The sequence below is a fragment of the Crotalus tigris genome, unplaced genomic scaffold (assembly GCF_016545835.1).
Source record: "Crotalus tigris isolate CLP2741 ecotype Arizona unplaced genomic scaffold, ASM1654583v1 scf7180000024383.4638030, whole genome shotgun sequence".
NCBI lineage: Eukaryota > Metazoa > Chordata > Lepidosauria > Squamata > Viperidae > Crotalus > Crotalus tigris.
The window spans coordinates 4,019,480-4,034,393 of NW_024100553.1; the positions used below are offsets into that span (position 1 = coordinate 4,019,480).

General features: G+C 40.2%; 1 protein-coding gene across 9 annotated transcripts in view; it reads right to left on the reverse strand.

Moving 5' to 3' along the window:
- Positions 1-1,342: 1,342 nt before the first annotated feature.
- The window catches only part of L1CAM (L1 cell adhesion molecule), a 104,353-nt gene continuing 90,781 nt past the window's right edge, over positions 1,343-14,914 (reverse strand). For 8 of the 9 annotated variants that reach the window (XM_039328687.1, XM_039328686.1, XM_039328685.1 and 5 more), the window contains one exon: positions 1,343-3,543. In XM_039328687.1, the coding sequence (XP_039184621.1) occupies positions 3,315-3,543 (229 nt within the window). In that variant the 3' untranslated portion in view covers positions 1,343-3,314. Of the gene's footprint in view, positions 3,544-14,134; positions 14,175-14,914 lie in introns of those variants that run through there. The other variant, XM_039328688.1, reaches the window with a different exon arrangement.

Below are 14,914 nucleotides of genomic sequence, written 5' to 3' on the forward strand. Positions count from 1 at the left end.
ACTAGGAGATCAAACAGGAATTTATGACAAGTATGCAGGTAAATCTACCATTAGGTTCCTCTTCTCCTTGCCCTACTTATTTTCTTTGCAGCTGTCTATTAACTCCAAAGGGCATAAAACCCAATGTTTTCAAAGGTCTAGCTCAGTGGTTCTCAACCTTTCTAATGCCGTGACCCCATAATACAGTTCCCCATGTTGTGGTGACCCCCAAGTGGGTGTGGCCACCAATAAGGGGGAGTAGGAGAGTTAGGGAAAAGGAAAAAAAATGGTGGACAGCGTGGTTTGGCGACCCCCATGAAATGGTCATTCGACCCCAAATGGGGTCCCGACCCACTGGTTGAGAACCACTGGTCTAGCTCAAGAGATCTCAAGAGAAGGTAGAAGGAGGAATGGTAGAAATGTATGGAGCGTCAGTCCCAGCAAGAAGACAGACAATATTTCTTCCTTCTCAGAGAAGTACAGATGCTTCTTCTCTAGTCTTTGTATAGGTGTAAAGAAGCCATAGAAAGCCCTATAGAATCTGAAGGGCACTACTTATCCTAAAAAGCTGTCAACTGTGCTAACATCAGATGTTCTTGCTTTGACAACTGATGAAAATGCAGCCATTTTCTCTATGCTTTTAGAATTAGTCAATGCTGGGAGGGGGAATAGGAATGAGAGTCCAGCTAGTCATAACAATAATAACTCAGATGTGGGAACCCAAGGACATTGGGCCCAGAGCTGATAGTATTTTGGTGGGCTGGAGAGCTGGGGAGGAAGCCAGCGCTTCAAGCTAATTGGGGAATGTGATTTATGACTGTTTATTGGAGGAGGGAATTGTACTTTGTTACTTTGTATCCAGGGGAGGGGAATTTAGTTTTTGGGTTTGGGGGTTCAACTATGTAGGGCCGATACTTTGTTTCTCAAATAAAAGATTCTTTAAGGTAAACAATGCCTCAAAGTTCTTTTGAAGGTTTCATCTGTCGGAACCATGACAAAAACACTGTCAATGAGAGCTGAGAGAAAACCAGGTTAGTTTCCTGAAATCTGATCAGACTCATCTTTCCTAGTATTATCAGTTCCTAGAATTATCAGGGAGCAACTTTCGGTGGTCTCAGACTCTTCTATCACATTCTCTATTTTTTAAAAAATTGGAGATGCCAGAGATTGACCCTGCAACTGTTCTTCCCCGACTTCCTTTTCTGCTCTGTATTGTACAGTCATAAAATTCCAAGAGGAATTGGCAAGAGGAAAATTGATTCCTTTTTAGAGACGATTCCTAACTCTCATGCAGGAGTCCTATGAGAACACACATGAGATAAACCTCCCCAACCATGTCTTCCCCATCACCAGTCCAAGCAAGTTCCGATTTCATCATTTATTTATCATTTTATAATTCTGTTTATATATATACATATATATATATATATATAAAAAGCTATCAAGAGAGAAAGTTAGATCGCAACAGGCTTGACAAAAGAGAAGAATACACAGGGCAGGGAGGATGGGTGGATGAAAATGGCATCACATTTCAGGAGAAAAAGGACTGTTTAAAATACTTTTTTGTTTCTCTTTTTAATTCCAAGCCACCTTAATAGACCCACTAAAAGACTTCAAAAACACCAGTCCTAAGACATCTAAAACAAACTCAAGCACAAGGGTTGGAAATATTTACAGAGAGAGGGGAAAAGGCAGGAATGATTTTGTGTAGGGCTGCTCAAAACACCAGAGTACTTTTATTATTTTTTATTATTATTTTAAAAAACTTTGTATGCAAAAAAAGCAAGGATTCATTTCATCCCCGACAAGCAAGAGAAAAAATAGTTATTACAATAGACAGAGGCGGAAATGGGGTAGAGGGTTGATTCAGTGAACAAGAAATCACTTTTGAAAGACAAGAGTGTGTCGCAAGGCAGCTGCGTGAGATGCATTCAAGAAGCAGGGAGGGTCTTGGGGTTTTTTTCTGCTGTTTGAGGGGAGAATTGGAGGTCAAGATAGAGGGAGGAGGAAGAGGAGTTGTCAAATGGTGGGATTTGGCCCAGTGGAAACAACTGGATTTTGATCCTCCCATGAAAGAGAGAATGCGAGTTAACATGACAGAAAGAACAAAGGGATCGTTCTAGGTGGGCTGTTCAGCACCAGGAGACCAGGTTTGGCAGCAGTTCTCATACTGTCATTCTAGGATACCTTGAGATCTCTTGGCAATTGATCAGAGGCTCTTGAGAGGCTATGGCAATCAAGTACTACTTTAATGGCAGGTATAGAGTCATTTTATGTGAAGTAAAGAGGATGACCAATAGGACCAACTTGGTCAGTGGCTTTCACGAATGCAAAATTGGTCTCAACTTCCATGGCAGAAAAATGGGAATGTCTTAGTGAATGAGCAGACATGGAAAGGCTTTCCTCAAGGTAAAAAGTTTGAAAGCCACAATTTTGAGAGAACTGCTGCCTTGGCAAGGCCTGATTTAGAAAATGAGTGACAAGGGGAAGAAAAATGACAGATCAACAGAGAGGCAATCAGAAGATTAGGCTGGAGCACCCCTTCCCTTATAAAAGGGGCATCAGAGATTATCATCAGCTGACTCCTTAGAAGGTGGTAAATGGCAAAATTGAAAGGCCCAGATCCTTTCAGACCATTCGTATGCCTTCCTTTTGCATAGCCACAACTTCTGGTTTCTAGTTCTTTCTAACCACCCTTTCTCTCAGAAGCAGAGAAAGGATTCCCCGTTTCTTGGTTCCCAATCCTTTCAGGTCACCTTCTGTTTTGCCTCCTGTCCTGATCTGGGTTGGGATTAGACATTGCAGCACCATCTAACATCCCCTTCTTGAACAAGAACAAAGAATGAACAGTTGAGGATTTTGAGAAGGGGGTCATCTGCTCTTTTGGCAATTTTGAACCTTGATTCCCTCCCCTTTTATGAAGCTCTGGGCTTCACTGATAAGCTCATCCCTTGGATCATGTCACATGTCCCTCCCCTTCTCCCTCCCTTCCCCTTCCCTTCCCACCACACAAAACATGGACATAGTTTGGCTGAAGGATAACTGGCTTGGGGAGAAGGTGTGGAAATGAGACACTTTTTTAGGTGGATTATTTGAGGAATCCCCTGATTTTCTAACCCTCCCTGATTAGTTTTTTGGGGGGTGGGGTTAGCCAGTAAACAAAGGGTAGATTCCACCAATTACTATTTCCATTCGAAGAACATTGATTCTTTGATTCTTTGCCTGGGTGAGGTGATTAACCCTGTGCTCACCTCCCCTGCCCCCAGCAATCCATAGGGAAATCCTCTTCTCCAGGACTGGGGGCGGGGGGGAATCCTTTGGGAAAATGCCTCCACTTATTCCAGGGCAGTGACCACATTGGTAGGACTGGTAGCCCCAGAGCTGTCATTTCCACCTCCTTCTTTGCCTTTTTGGCCACTGTACTGGCCAATGAAGGAACCATCCTCATTGAACTGGACGTCCACACTGCCCCCATAATCTGCCAAGCTATCGTCACTCCCCAGAGCCTTGATGTCACCATTCAAGGAGGGCTGGCTGCTGGTGAAGGGTTTCTCCTCATTGTCACTGTAGGGGGAAAAGGACAAAAATGAGAAAGGGTAATAGAGATGGAAGAGTCATATCTTTATTTATAGCAATAGAAATTCAAAGTCAGTTAAGCAATCTAAAACCCTGCTGTTGTTTTGGATTAAACGGTTCCAAATCAACAGCAGGGTTGGTTTGGAGGATCCAAGGTGCTTGGGGCTTTTAAGGATTGCAGTCCAACAGACCTAGCAGGCAATGGGTGGCGACCTTGATAAAAGCCACAGCATGCTAAGAGAATAAATAATATAGTTGTGTAGGGGAAGTGTAGTAGTAGTAGTATATATGTGCACATAGCTATAGGTGAACATGCATATAAACCCATGCCAGGGGGCCAGTCCACATTCCATAAGGAGGCTTCACACAATCTTAGAATAACTGAAAGAGAAACTCCAGCTGCCTTTATGGAAAAGCAGAGTTTGCAGCTCACACCAAAATGACTTTGTCACAGCATAAAATGAAATGGCCCATCTCTAGGCAGCAGATTATTAAGTGTCTGGAAGGCAAATTGATTTGACTGATGGGGTTTAAATCACCTAGAAGTCATCCCATCTAAGCCTTCCATATTGGTTTCAACAATTAATGTGCAAGAGAACTTCTCTGCATGTTTTCGTAGCTGGTGAAACCATCAGGCCATCTGGATCATTTCCTTCAGGAACCCAGAACACAAGACCCTGGTTGCTTCTCCATTAAAATACACGCTAAGAATCTTTTAGTTGGGCAGCATGCCGTCAGTCTCCTTTGGAATGTATATAATGGCCTTCAAGATAAGAACCACCAGGGTCTCTCAGACCAAGGAACAAACCAAACTTTGTATGAAATGTCACAGGCCACACTTCTAAAGTAGGCAGAGCCAAGGCCCATTTCAGAAGAGGAGTTCAAGAGTTTTAAAGGTACTTAAGAGTCAAAGAACCTTTTTTTTTTTTGTCAGTTCCAGGTGAAAATTTCTATACATTCTAGAATTCCCAAAAAGTCAGAAGGCCTCATTAAGCCCTGGTTCATATTTTTTTTTTTTTTTTTTTTTTTATTGAAATTTTTCAAAAGTTTTACAAATAAAAATCCACCCCCCCCTCCCCAACCACCCCCCCCCGACTTCCCAGAACTGAATATAGGATTATTTAACAAATATTTTAAAAATAACATTTGCAATTTATAAAATAATTAATAATAATAATAAAAATCACAATAATAATATATATAATAATAATATAGATAACATAAACTTTAAAATGAATAATATATACTAAAAAAGAAAAAAAAAAAAAAATAAAAAGAGAAAAGAGAGAGAGAAAGAAGAAAGAAGAAAGTAGACGAAGAATAAAGCATATATATATATATAAAAAAAAAATATATGAATAATAATACATAAAAAATGTATATATATAAAAAAGAAAAAGAAGAAAGAAAGAAAGAAAAAACAATCATTACAAATTATAAAAAGGCTAAATAATATTTTTCCATATCCAAATTATGTTGTATAAAATTTATCCATTTTTCCCATACCGCAAAAAAATTTTCTTGAGATTGCTCCTTTAAGAAAGCCGAAATCTTTGCCATTTCTGCCAAATACGAAACTTTATGAAACCATTCTTGTAAAGTAGGCAAAGATTCCTTCTTCCAATATTGTCCTATTAACAACCTAGCGGCTGTAATCAAATTTAACATCAATATAACCTCCTTAGCATCACAGTCAATAACAATACCTAGTAAAAATAATTGCGGAGTAAATTTTACCCTCCTTTTAAAAATTCTTTGAATATTCCACCATATCTTAATCCAAAAAGCTTTTATATGCTTACACGTCCACCAAATATGGTAATAGGTAGCATCCAAATATCCACATCTCCAGCATTTCGGCTGTAGATTAGGGTACATAATGGACATTTTCTTTGGGTCAAGGTGCCATCTATAAAACATCTTATAAAAATTCTCTCTTAAATTTTGCGCTTGTGTGAATTTAACATTTCTTATCCAAATAAGTTCCCAAGTATCCATTGAAATCGTTTCACCAATATTCTGTGCCCATTTAATCATACAATCTTTAACTAGTTCAAGTTCTGAATCTAATTCCACTAAAACCCCATAAACTCTCTTAATATGGGTTGGCCTTTGATCTCTTACTTGTTTTAAAAAAATTTCATCTTCTCTAAGCCAGCCCATTTTACAATCCATCTTCCATCTATCCACTATTTGTCTATATTGGAACCATGAATAAGTTAAGTTTTCATGTGTTAATTCTTCCAAAGATTTTAACTGCCAGTCTTGGCCATCCCATCTTAATAACTGTACGTAAGAGACCTTGTCCATATTTACCCCTTTCCTTATACCTTCTATGGCATGCCGAGGTATAGCCCATAATGGTATTTTGAAGTCACTTTTATAATACTTTCTCCACACTCTTAGCAAAGAGTTTCTTATAATATGAGACTTAAAAACCCAATCCACTTTTTTATTAAATATTAAATAGGCATGCCATCCAAAAAATAGGTCCCAGCCTTCCAAATGAAGTATTTCTGTATTTGTTAAATTCACCCAGTCGCTAATCAATGTCAATACTACAGCATCATAATACAATTTCATATTTGGTACCTTGAGTCCACCTCTCTCACGAAAATCTTGCATTATTTTAAGTTTCACCCTTGGTTTTTTCCCTGCCCAAACAAATTTATTAATACCTTTTTGCCATTCATCTAAATTACATTCGTTCTTTAAGATAGGTAACATATTTTGTGCACACCTGCTTTAAGAGGATGGGATGCTAAAGCACAAATGCTATATACTACACCAGAATTGTCATTTATGTTTGCTTTGGAGCCCAGTACTGGCTAATGAAGGAGCTATCATCATTAATAGGACATCCATGTTGTCTTAGTCTGCCAAACTGATATTCCCTCCTCAGGACTTTGATGTCAACAAGGGAGGGCTGGCTGCTTGTGGAAGATGCTAGAAATAGAGTGTGCTTGTGTACATAGATGTGTCTTCTAGTGGCAAAGTGAAGTCATGCAAAACGGGAAAGGCCACTTATGAGGAGCACAACTCAGATCATTAGTTGGATCTGGTCTCATCTTATTCCATTATAATCTGTTAGTCATGGCTGTCTGTAAACAAACTGTGAGCAGGTTGCCTTATTTGCCAAATTGTAATGAATTCATTAAAATGGAATGTAATTATAATGAAACAAAATGCAAACATTCATCTTCCAATGTTTCTCTATATCTCACACAGATGTTCCTGGTCTTTTCCATTATATAGTCGCTTCTTCTCTTTTGGGGGAGGGAGAGTAGTTACATATGACTACATAATGTATCTAAGATCCCAATATTAAAGAAAAATTATTATTTTAAACAAACTACTGAAATTAAATTACTAAAATTAGAGAGATTTTGTGGCTATCTTACAAGATATTTGTATTCTTACTTGTATGAACCATGGCTAACAAGCTATCGGTATTTGATTAAATTTGGAAAATGCTTAAAAATGCTTAAAAATATAATATTTTTTCACTTATCATTAACTAATAGCTTTCTCCAAGTACAGTATGTGGTCCCTGTATGTGTTGGAATTCAGTTCCCAAAATTTGTTGCTATAGCTTCAGATTATGGGAGAGGAACCTCCACATATCTGGAAAGCAGAAAAAGCCTGCACAATTTAGTTATTACGCTATAGTACAATAAAGGTCTGGTTTTTATGGATCTCAATCTGTGAGCCTGGGATGTAATGGGTAAAATCTGAAAGCACCCCAGAGGACAACATTCAGTTTCTTGCAGATCACTTCGGAGAATGTTCGTATACTGTCACATCTATTATATTTATTTTACATACATTTTATGCATTTGTACAACCTCATTACCATATTAATAAACATGAGTCTAAAAATCTTTCCCCCCCCCCACACACACATTTGTCTATGAAGTTGAGGGTTATTTAAAGTTAAGCATATTGACTGATTTTGTTGACTAGCTGAAGTCTGGATTTTATAGACTACTATATGTATATTAAGGCAAATAATCATAGGGAAAATAAAATAGAGTGTAATTAGGAGGAAATTTACAACTGTTATGGATTCAGGGGCACATCTGGAATTTTTAAACCATCTTATGGATGCTCTTTAAAAATGGCTTGCTGGGAGACTGGCTCTTTCAGAAAATGGCGGTCATGGAAGCCATTAAGCAGTAAGAAAGCATAAATCTACCAGGATGGTATCTGTTGTTATCTCCTCTCTCCCTACTCCTGATTGCAATGCTTTCTAATAGTTCTTTTCTTTTAGTCCTTTTTCTGAGCAAATAGACATATTCCCAAAGAAATACTGTCCTGTGACTAAAGTAGGTGTGCTTTTTGGCAAGAAGTGGCACTATAAAAAGCAACAATGATTACAGTACAATAAGGCAGCTTAGACACTGTAGACACGGGCCTGGAAAATGGGAGACCATGAGTTCTAGTCCTCCCTTAGAACAGGAAAACTCATTGGGTGACCTGGGGTCTCTCTCTCTCTCTTTCTCTCTCTCTCTCTCTCTCCCTCCCTCCCTCCCTCCCTCCCTCCCTCCCTCCCTCTCTCTCTCTCTCTCTCTCTCTCTCTCTCTCTCTCTCTCGGTCCAAGCCACCACACAGGGTTGTTGGCGAAAATAGGAGGGGGCATTATGTACACCATTTCGAGTTGTAAAAAAATAAAGATGAAATATACACCAAATAAATACACTATTCTATGGATAAATTATTTTATTTTATTTTATTTTTTATTTTTATCCCACCTTTATAATTTTTATTAATTATTTATTAAATTTATATGCCACCCATCTCACTGTCAGGCAACTCTGTTGGCTATAAATAACTCAAGGAGGCAATCATATCTAATATTCTATCTTAACTATTTTCCACACAACAACCTTGTGAGGTAGGTTGGACTGAGAGAGAATGACTGACCCAAAGTCACCCAGTCAGTTTTCATGCTTACAGCAGGCCTAGAATTCACAAGTCTCTCACTTTTTAACCTGATGCCTGAAAATTACTAGACCAAACTGGCTCTCAGAATATATTTTAAAGAATATACTTTAAAATTTTGCTGTCATCTTCCCCTCCAAGGAATAAATTTAAAATTCTTTTATGGATATCATCTCCTAACATTTTTTCCCAGATATATGTACGCTCAGGGAGGGATCTACAGTATGATCATGTCTCTTCTTTACTTACAAATTTTTCAAATTATGAATAATTACCAGTTTAACCAATATCGCTCTATTAAAGAAGCACAGGATATGAGCTCTTCTTTTTAAAAGAGCTATATCATCAAAACTCCTTCTCAGTCTTTAATTACAGAATAATTTTCACGAGAACTACCATTGTTTTGCCTCTCCTTTATGCATATAGAGAAGACTCGGCTCATTTCCTTTCTCTACCTTCCCACTGTGTGGAAAAGCTGCCTCCCTTTCCTCTCCTGAAATGTCTAGGCTAGGGGAAGGCAACCTTGGCTCTTTTATGACTCGTGGACTTCAACTCCCAGAATTCTTTAGTCAGCTGACTCAGGAATTCTGGGAGTTGAAGTCCACGAGTCATAAAAGAGCCAAGGTTGCCTTCCCCTGGTCTAGGCATATCTCTGCTTGCATTTAATCACAATACAAACATCTTCTAGCAACATCTCTCCTCCTTTGCATCTCATTCTGTCCATAGACCAAGAATAAGCAGGTGACAAGCCATAAAAAAAAAATGCAGGAAAAGGATAGACAATGAAGATGGCAAATCTTATGCCAGTATATTTTTGTGATGATTTAAGGGTAGCTGGATAGCATTCAAAGTTGGCAGAAGTGGCGAGGGGGGAATCCTCAGTTTTCTCTTTGTATTCCCCCCCCCCCAAGAAGTAGCTCGTTAACCCTTTGTTTGCATTCTACTAATGAAATAATTATTGCATCATCACACATCTATCTGAGGTCCAGGAACATTCTTGAAAACACAAGCAGTGCTAGAGGCCATCACTCTACTCTGTAGCATGCCCCTGTCTTCCTTTTTTAAATTAAATAAGTAATTTTTTAGATAAGAAGCCCACTGGACCATGGAGCCAGGTCTATGACAACTCATTACAGCCAGGTGGATGTGACCGGGTAGGTGTGGCCATCTGAGTGCCGCCAGGTCGGTGTGGGTGAGTGGGTGTGGTCGGGTCAACGTGAAGAATTAGGTGCAGCCCACTTGGAGCGGATGACTTGGGGTGGCTGAGTTGGGGTGGGTAGATGTGCGTGGCCAAGTGGATGCAACCACGTTGGTGTGGCTGGCTAGGGGGTGCCAGATAGGCACAGAACAAGTCGCTGTGGGCAACTGGAGGTAAAGCCAACTCAGCACCCCACCAAAACAAAAATCACTCAGAGACATACTGTTAAACAGGAAGCAAGGAAGCGGCAAAATTTGAAAGGCAAAGGGTGGATTTCCCTCCGCCCCTTTAGAGAAACACTCCTTTTTTCTTGCTGCGACGACTTGTTCTGTGGCTACCTGGCGCCCCCTAATAGAGATGGAGGCCTCTTTTTCACTCCAAGCAAAATTGAATGAGATAATGATGATGATGATGATGATGATGTTGGAAGGGACCTTGGAGGTCATCTAGTCCAACCCCCTGCTCAGGCAGGAAACCCTGGTCTATACCATTTCAGACAAATGGCTGTCCAGTCTCTTCTTAAAAACTTCCAGTGTTGGAGCATTCACCGCTTCTGGAGGCAGGTTGTTCCACTGGTTAATTGTTCTAACTGTCAGGAAATTTCTCCTTAGTTCTAGGTTGCTTCTCTCTTTGGTTAGTTTCCATCCGTTGCTTCTTATCAGGTGCTTTGGAGAATAGCTTGACTCCCTCTTCTTTGTGGCAGCCCCTGAGATATTGGAACACTGCTATCATGTCCCCCCTCGTCCTCTCTTCATTAAACTAGACATACCCAATTCCAGCAAACGTTCCTTATGTGCTTTAGCCTCCAGTTCCATAATCATCTTTGTTGCTCTTCTCTGTACTCTTTCTAGAGTCTCAACATCTTTTTTACATTGTGGTAACCAAAACTGGATGCAGTATTCCAAGTGTGGCCTTACCAAGGCATTGTAAAGTGGTATTAATACTTCACGTGATCTTGATTATATCCCTCTGTTAATGCAGTCCAGCACTGTGTTGGCTTTTTTGGCAGCTGCAGCACACTGCTGGCTCATATTTAAGTGATTGTCCACTAGGACTCCGGGATCCCTCTCACAGTTACTACTATTGAGCAAGGTACTACCTATACCACAGGTCGGCAACCTGCGGCTCCGGAGCTGCATGCGGCTCTTTGAGCCTTCCCCTGTGGCTCCCAGCCTCCTCTGCCTTTGCAGAGAGAGACAGAGACAGAGAGAGGCAATTGCACTTCCCTGCTTCTCTCTTTCTCTCTCTCTCTCTGTGTGTGTGTGTGTGTCTGGGTGTGTGTGTGTGTGTTTTGTGTGTATGTGTATGTGCGTGTGTGTGTATGTGTAAAAGAGAGTGCACTCACAGTGTTCTCCGAGGAGCTGAAAAGCTTTCTGGGCGGAGCTCCTCCCTTTGCTGCGTCTCTGAAGGAAGCAGGAAGGGAAGGGCAGGAGAGAGCTAGCTAGCCCAGCTAGGCTGACTCAGGAATTCTGGGAGTTGAAGTCCATGAGTCATAAAAGAGATGAGGTTGCCTACCCCGGAGGTTGTTGGACAACAGCTTGAAACTTGCCAGGTGAGCAGCAGATAGGAGGGGGGGGAGAAAGAGAGAGAGAGGAGAGAGAGAGAGAGTGGGGGAAGAGGAGTGGCAGACCAAGGGCAGATAGAGAGGGAGGGAGAGAGAGACCCTTTTGACATCTAAAATGAAGATAACACTGCATATATCCTTTTTTTACCTGTGTGTGTATGTAATTTTATTCTCTTAAAGCATTCTCTTGGTGATCATTGTTTTAATAGTATGAATATTCCCAAGAGTCATATTTTTACTTTTATTTTTAATGTGTATATGTGTGTGTGTGTGTGTGTGTATATATATACACACACATATACACATACACACACGCACACACACACACACACACACACACACACACACACATACACACACCTATAATAAAGGTAAAAAAGGATATATGCAATGTTATCTTCATTTTAGATATAAAAAGGGTTTTGCGGCTCCCAGTGTTTTGTTTTTGGTGGGAAACGGGTCCAAGTGGCTCTTTGAGTGTTTTGGGTTGCCTACCCCTGACCTATACCGTACCTGTGCATTTGATTTTCTTGCCTAAATGTAGAACCTTACTTTTTCACCATTGAATTTCATTTTGTTAGATAGTGCCCAATGTTCAAGTCTGTCAAGATATTTCTGTATCTTAAACCTATCTTCTGGAGTGTTGGCTATTTGATGAGTTCTCCATCTATCCCCTCATCCAAATCATTGATGAAGATGTTGAAGAGCACTGGGCCCAGAACAGAGTCCTGGGGCACCCCACTACACACTTCCCTCTATGTAGGTGCAGTTCCATTGAGGACCACACGCTGAATACGGCCAGTCAGCCAGCTACGAATCCATCTGGTGGTGATGCTGTCTAACCCACATTTTTCTATCTTATCAAATAGTAGGTTTGGGATCTACTTTATCAAATGCCTTACTGAAGTCCAAATAATTATATCCACAGCATTCCTCTGGTCCATTAATTTTGTCACTTGGTCAAAGAATGCAATAAGATTTGTCTGGCATGATCTGTTTTTGACAAACCCATGTTGGCTTTTGGTAATGACTTTGTTTGCCTCTAGGTGTTCGCTAATTCATTGTTTGATTATCTTTTCCAGAATCTTCCCAGGTATTGAGGTCAGGCTGATAGGTCTGTAGTTTCCTGGATCCATTTTTTTTCCTTTTTTGAAGATGGGAACTATGTCTGCTCTTTTCCAGTCCTCTGGTAGTTCCCCAGTGCTCCAGAATCTTTGAAAAATATAGTTCAGTGGTTCTGAGATCACATTTGTCAGTTCCTTCAGAACCTTGAGATGTAATCCATCTAGTCCTGGTGATTTGAACTAGTCTAGGGTGGACAGGTGCTCATTTATAGTGCTTTTTTTCTAAAAAAAAAAAAAAAAAAGGTGCCGGAACTCACACGTCATACAACCCGCCTTGCCTACCCTATAAGGTTCCATCCAAAAAAGGTGCTGGAACTCCATTCTGAGCGTTCTATGAGAAAAAAGCCCTGCTCTCTTACGATTTTCTTGCCTATCTTAACATGTTTCTAATCTGTTTTTTACAGTACTGTTTTTGATAGGTTGGACTGGTTTTTTCCTTTGTGTAAAGACAGATGCAAAAAACGAGTTAAATAGTTTTGCTTTCTCCCTGTTGCTTGTCACCTTCTTGCCACTTTCTCCCATTAATGGACCAATCATTTCCTTAACTTTTTTCTTGTTTTTTATATGTGAGTTGTGAAAACCTCATCTGGTTGGGGAATTTTAAATGGGGAAAAGGAGCAAATGCAGCAGTATGGAACAGTGCTCAACCTATGTGCTTTCTGGGCAAAGATAAGCCTACTTTTAGTTTATTAAGACCCCACCTTTTTCCCAGGAACTTATGTATAAAAAAGTTATTCCATCTCACACCTGGGTACACAATTTAGCTCACGATAACCCTGTGAGGTCTGAGATAACAACTGCCTTCACATTACTGCCTGGCTGAGTAGGGATTTGAACCTGACTTTCCTAACCCTCTAGCCATGCTATTACACTGACCCCATGTGCTTAAGATACACAAATACTGTACATCTAGACTGGCTTTTCAAGCCTGGAAAAATCAACACAATGTTTCCTAGTGCTGCTGTGCAGATTTACAAGAACAGCAATGCATATTTAAAGTGATGGGTGTACAATCATGGAATGAAATAGAAAAAAAGTATTAGAACTCAGACATGGTCCCCATGTGAAGGAAAGCCTGTACTTCAAAGAAGATAGTTGTACACCAAGGGGCATCAAAGTTTACAGTAGTTTCATCAAAAAAGAACACACCTAGGAACAGATATCAAATAACGGACCTGTCAGAGAGCTTGGATTTACCCCACTCTAAAATGTCCAGTTTTGCCTCACTGGCTGAGGAAGACTCCAATATGAAAAAAGGGAGCATGCAGAATTAGGATTCTGAATTCCAAGTTCCACTGGCCAATAAGCATGCAAGGATGTGCATAAACTTAAATGGAAACCCTTTGAACATGTGTGGAGGAGAGTACTGAAACAGAACAAAAAAGGATCCAGCCAAATATGTTTGATTAGCATTTAGAATCAACAGGCAGATGTGGAAATTAGTAGAACCAAAGGACCACCGAAGAAGCTCCTTTTAGACCCAGGAAGCTCTTGCAAATGAGTACTAAATCAAGTCAAAGGCTGGGCAGACTGACCCAGTACTAGAAAGAGGACTATATGAATTTAGCAGAGAGAAGCAGACAGACTGCACAGCATCTGCCAGGGATTTTCCAAAGAGGGGCTGCCAGCCAGTATCCCTACCTTTGAGATCCAACTGGGGTGGGCAGCTGGCTGGACACAATTTTGGTACCCAAGGGAGATAAATTAGAGGGAAAATAGCAAGTTATGGCAGGCAGGCAGGCAGGCAGGCAGGGAAAGGGAAGGTTGTTACCTAAATCTAATCATTGATGAACTTCATGAAATGGAGATAATGAGAAAGAGAGGGAGGACAAACCATGTACAATTAGCACTGATCACTTTTATCCCAAAAGCATTATAATGCTCATCCACACATACATTTTGCACATACACCAAAGATACTCAGCAAACATCATTGTACCGATAGAAGAGAATATTTGTAGCTCAGGGTTGAATTGTGCAGGGCCCTTGGTGCTCTCTGAGCTTGGTGGCTTTCTTGCAGATGTTTCATTCACTCAACTAGGTAACATCATCTGCAGACGATGTTATTTAGTTTGATAATGAAATATCTGCAAGCAAACCACCACGCTTAGAGAGCACCAAGGACTCTATTACGTTTTCTTATTGCTGCAATATAACCTGGTAGAAGATTTGGGATTGTTCGAAGAGTGTGACAGTTCTTTTTCTGACTTTCCATTCTTAACAAAATCTGCTTTCCAGAGAATGGAAATCAGAATTCTGGTTTAAGACAGAAAGGTAACATTCATATTACGAAAGACAGCTCTGTGGTCCTTAGGCACGTATATCCACACACAGAAACATAAAAAAGGTAACAAGGCAACCCTGAAGTATGAAATCTCAGTATTTTCTTTTAATAATTTGATTATATTTTATGTTTCCTCTGGAGGGAAAGGAGAAGATTCTTTGAAAAAGATGTCAGGGATCAAATGCATTTACTTCAGGGACAGCAAACTAAATTTCAGTCTACCTGCAACTAAGGTGGAGAATCTTGGC